General features: G+C 40.5%; 1 protein-coding gene across 1 annotated transcript in view; it reads left to right on the top strand.

The window, feature by feature from the left end:
• Positions 1–239: 239 nt before the first annotated feature.
• AGBL4 (ATP/GTP binding protein-like 4) overlaps positions 240–5,179 on the top strand; it is a gene marked incomplete at both ends in the record, with an annotated part of 71,811 nt that continues 66,871 nt past the window's right edge. Inside the window, one exon of the mRNA XM_009700077.1 lies at positions 240–351. Within this exon, the coding sequence (XP_009698379.1) occupies positions 240–351 (112 nt within the window). The remainder of the gene's footprint in view (positions 352–5,179) is intronic.

Raw genomic sequence — 5,179 nt, 5'->3', positions numbered from 1 at the left:
AATGATTCTATGATTCTATGATTCTGTTGCATTATTTCTAAAAGTGGCCATTGCTGCAGGCTTTCTTCATCCTTGGGGGAGTATTTGCTTTGTTTTTTTCCATGAGAATAACTTGTTTAAACATTTAAATGTTTAAATAAATATAACTTGCAGAATATAGCCCTAATTCTGCAGCTGAAACCAGAAAAGGCTGCAGCCCATATATGTCCTTTGTGTGTGGTGTTTTTTTGTGTGTGCAGGTGCTCCCTGATGGGGTTTGATTTAAATCGGCACTGGGCAAATCCATCTCCTTGGGCTCATCCCACACTGCACGGAGTGAAACAGCTCATCATTGAGATGTACAACAATCCGGTGAGTGAGGAAAGGTGATGCCAGAACAGCCACTTGCTGAGGTACCGACTGTCTCCCGCTGCGGGGTTGTGCAAGATGCCAGTAACTCTGACGTGGCTTAATCCAATGGCAAACCATAATAAAAGAGAAGTAAGCAAACATCACCCCCACTGCATGAGATCAGGGAACGTTTGTGTCTTTTGTCACAGGAAGCATCAGAGTGGAGAGAGCAAGTGAAATGAAGTTCAGCTCAGATTAAATATGAAATAATTCTGAAAACAGGGCCTAAATTCAATCGAGCTGCTCTGCTGATGTCCTGAGCTGGATTCAAAACAGCAGGCCCCCCAAATTGAATTACTGAATGGCACTGATATTTAATCCAGAGTTCCGGCAGGGGTTGCTATGTAGCGTGCAGAGCAGGAGGGGGATAATATTTGCAAATATTATATAAACACACATGCACCCACTCGTGCTCACTCAGAGAAGCAGAGGGTTTTGAAGGTGAAATCTTAGCTAATCAGAGGAGACGGATTGCAGAGAATATGGAGGAGTGGGAGGGAGGCAGACAGCTATTGAATGTTTGACATCAAAGTGCAGAAGGATTATTGAACGTGGCACCTAAGAAAAACTGCTGAGCAAAGATGGAGATGGGCAGGAAAAAATCATTGCCAAAAAATTAGAGGAGATTTGATAAACAATTATTTTTTCTGTATGGAATTCCTGATATTTGTCCTTTCTTTTTGCTTCCCATTACATAGATGGCATTTGGATCTTTAATTCCCTGAAGTTTTGATTTATTTTTTTTTTTTCTGTTAGCATGGAAAAGGACCTGGTTTGCCTTGCTAATAAAGACAGACGATTCTTACCACTGGCTACATCATGTATAGGATAAGAGCTCCTCTAATTTAACTCCTGCTTCTCCCAATACATCTTAATTGAACTTTTTATCTTCCAGCTAGTAGTAATACCTGTACAGAAGGGGGTTTAGGTACAAGGAAGAGAGGTTAATAGATAAAGTCCTTACATATGGAGTGGAATCCAATTGCATGGAAAATATTTTCTTAGACTGCTAATTGTTTGGCACAGAATTTATCTTTTTGTTCTGTTTGTGCAGCACCTAGCATTATGCCTGTGACCAAGGCTCCTAAGCCCTGCTGTATTAGAGTGATGATGACGGAAAGTAAAGAAAGGAGCTTTACAGCCAACCTGGTCTTTCCTCTGTTTCCTACCCCAAATAGCAAGACAATTTTCCTTCTAGATGATGGAGAGAACATGTAGGCTACTTTTTCTGAGAAGAAAGATTTTCTCCCAAGAATAAAGAGTTCCTTAAACATTACAAGAAGGTAGGGTGTAAGGAAATGATTCTAGGCAGTAAAGCATCAAAACCTGGCACTATTAAAAGTCACTGTCAGTAAAATAAAGTTATTCTTGGAGGAAAGAAAATCCTTTTCAGCTTTGTCCCATGCCTGGGAAGCTTTGAAAACTGTGGTAGTTTCCAGCTGTCCTGTGTGCGAAGAATGAATTTATTTGCTGTGGTGGCTAAATTGAAAAATCAAAAGAACTGTTTGGTCGGAGTTGGTCTGAAATGGAAATCTTTTTTTTCCTCCATTTCTCTGTCTCCCACCCCTCCCCAGGTATCAACTTGAGATGAACCAGTTCCAGTTAATTTCCTTCTAAGGGAAAGAAAAAGGAGCCTTTCAAGCACAAGTGTAACATTTTATTTTCAGGGTTATTTAATTTTTTAAAAATACTATTTAGGAATCTTATTTTGGATTAAACTACCAGCAAAGTTTAGGTAGCTCTTCAGAGTTTCATTTCTCAGTGAATTAGCTACTCAGCAAAAAAAAGTATTGTCTGGTTTTATTATCGCCTAGTCAATACCAGCCTTTCTGACAGTTTTAGAGACCCTCAGCAGTACAGTGCAGTATATGGGATTACTGTTTTTTTCAGGCAATACCAAATTCTTAGTCCCTCTGATCCCAGTAATATTTGTGTGAACAGACCATATCCAAAGTGCTGGGACAAAAGGCAAGAACATGCCAGCTGCCTCAGAGAGAAGGCATGGGACTGTACATGTGCCATCCTAATTTAGCAGTGACTGTTTTTATTAAGAGATAAAAAACCCTACCCCTCCCCTCCTGCAAGAGTGCCAGTATAAAAACCTGCTTTGAATCACTTCAGGCTTCTAAAGATTTTAACTACTCTCCCGGTGTAGAGTGTAACTTTTAGATGAGTAATACCTGATAGATAGTTGGCTGCATGCCTAGTTGAACCAGTTGCAGGAGGGCTGCTGTCGAACTGCAACATGTCAGGGATTATGCACTTGAAGACATCTGCCCTGCCACCCTCTCCTCACCTGAAGTCTCCCCACATTGGAGAATATGAAATGGAATAAAATGCGAAGTAAAGTTCCTTGCAAAATAATGTAGTAAAAAAATAACCTTCATCCCTCCCATTCTAGACAAGATCTGCCATGAGGAGCTGTCCACAAGAGATTGGATTGTTTAAAGCAGAGGAAGTTCAGCTTTGTGTTGCCACTGCAGAATGGCTCAGTGCAGGCCTTTTAGATGTATTCATTCCCTTAAATCATTTAAGGAAAATTAGCTGCCATAAGAGCATAAAACCACTTTTTAAATATTGCTGTATAGGAGGATTTTTCTTCTGCTGCTGTGGTATGGAAGATAAGCTGTTTCCTTTGAAAAAAGTTCATTCTGGAGGGGCGAGGATGACTGACACATAAATAAGTGAAGTGGGTACAAGGCGCACACACAATGCCATAGCTACTGTGATTCCAGCACTGAGTGGTCCAAGGCTAAGTGTTTACTTTAGTTACTGTATAAAAATAAACCAAAGCACCTGTGGTTCTCTGTTCTTCTGGGTTTTACAAAGTGTGCTTATTTTATTTTTAAAGTGTTTCAAATTCCATAATGACCATATCAACTCTAGGAAGGAGTGGATGGGTCAAGAAATTGGGTAACAATAGAGAGCTTTTGATCTCCATGTCACTGATTTTGAAACAATCACTCCTGATGGTAAGTCACTGCCACTGTGTTGGCCTATGTGAAGTGAGGGGATATTCTCAGCAGTTTCTAGTGATGTCGGTCTTGCAGATGACCTCCACCAGATAAGTGTAGATGGTTCCCCTGTCTATGCTGGAGCAGGTTAGTGGAATTAGCTCAGAACATGAATGTATTGTTTAAACCAACTCAGCTGACTTTTGTCTGAAGTATGTCAAAGGATGTTCATATGAGCCGTTCCAATAGCTGAACTGTGGATCCAGGAAGTTCTGCTTGGGCATGATAACACACTTTCAGAGAGAGCTGTTTGGAGAATGAATGTTTATGAACTAGGTAAGGAATCTAATAAAGCATATATGCACAGCTAGATTTAAATACATGAGCAATCTGATTGAATTCAGGAGTGTTCCTTGTGTGCTTATGATTAAGCAGGAGCTTAAATGTTTTGGACTGGGTATCAAGTGCTCAGCATTGGCAAGCTCAGGATATGAATGGCCTACAGAGATCAAACAGTCCTTATCTCTGGGATAACATGAAGCCTCAGAGACAGAGAGAGCAGCATAACTGCTTGATTGTTGGACAGGTTTCATATGGCCATCTAGCACTTTTCCCAACAAGCAAATGCACTCTTTAAAACAGATTTAATGAGTGAACTTAGGTAGCGTGTTCAGTGTCAGCTCAGTCCCCTTGAGTATGTGCATTGTGATATGGTCTTTAATCATAGGACCTCATGTTATTCTCTCAGCTAGACCCCTGACTCACTGAGTTCTCCAAATGGAAAACTTTCACATAATAAGCAGCTATTCAGTGTTTTGTTTTAGCTTCAGTGTTCATTGTGCAGCCCTGTCTTGTATTTACTGTGCGCTATTCAGATCCTGCTCTGAGGATATAATCATTAATCTCCTTGTGGGCTTTTTTGTTTTGCTCATTGCTATACCCTGGGAGCATTTCAGAAACATTAATTAATTATTTTTTTTGAGACCCCTATGAGAGACAAATACGCTATCCTTGTATGGACAGAGGCAGAGAGAGTTATGATCAGAAGTACCTACTCATTTGATAGATGAGTGAAGATTCCTGGGATCAGATTTGTTTCATGTCATTCACTAAGGTTTGATACATTCGCTGTCTCATTTCTACCCCTTCCTTCTCCAAGGAAGACTGGGATAGACTATTTCTGTCATTTGGAGCTCTTAGGACCTAAAAGACAAGGAATAGGCAGCAACTAACCACTTGGGAATAACCTGTTTCAAGTGATTTGCCCCCATCAAATGAAAATGCGGAGATGGGATGCACTGCTCCCAGGCACTCTCATTGCAACACTGTACTTTTGTCTTCTTGCATTCATTTTTCTTCTATTCTGCCTGTTTTCTACCTCCTGTTGTCAATGAAGCTGGAGTCCTACATGTAAATGATTCCTATGTTAGACACTATTTGCCTTGTGCCCTAAGTGAGCTGGAGATCTGACCGAAAAGAAAACAAAAAACACTTCACCTGGGGTGTGCTCATTAATTATCATCTCCTTTCTCATGCACACATATACCAAAGTCTTAAAGTATTTCTACATAGGCAACTTTTCTGTTTCCATTAGTGACTTTGGAGTGCTTGGTGTTGCAGCCTTTGCATACTTTTAATACTATTCTGGGTGAAAGTTTTCATTGATTTAAAGCAGAACGTGCAACTGAAATGAAGCCCCAACATGCTGAAATCTGAGTCATCTGCTGGGCTAGAACTTTAGATCCACCACACAGACATCTGCCACAAGAGTTGATGAGTTAACTGATAGAGGATGGCAATCTGATATTGCTGTGGACTGGCATGAGGGAGGGAAA

The sequence above is a fragment of the Cariama cristata genome, unplaced genomic scaffold (assembly GCF_000690535.1).
Source record: "Cariama cristata isolate BGI_N322 unplaced genomic scaffold, ASM69053v1 scaffold20355, whole genome shotgun sequence".
Taxonomy (NCBI): Eukaryota; Metazoa; Chordata; class Aves; order Cariamiformes; family Cariamidae; genus Cariama; species Cariama cristata.
Note: the sequence above shows the minus strand (reverse complement) of the source record. Positions and strands in the feature narration are given on the sequence as shown.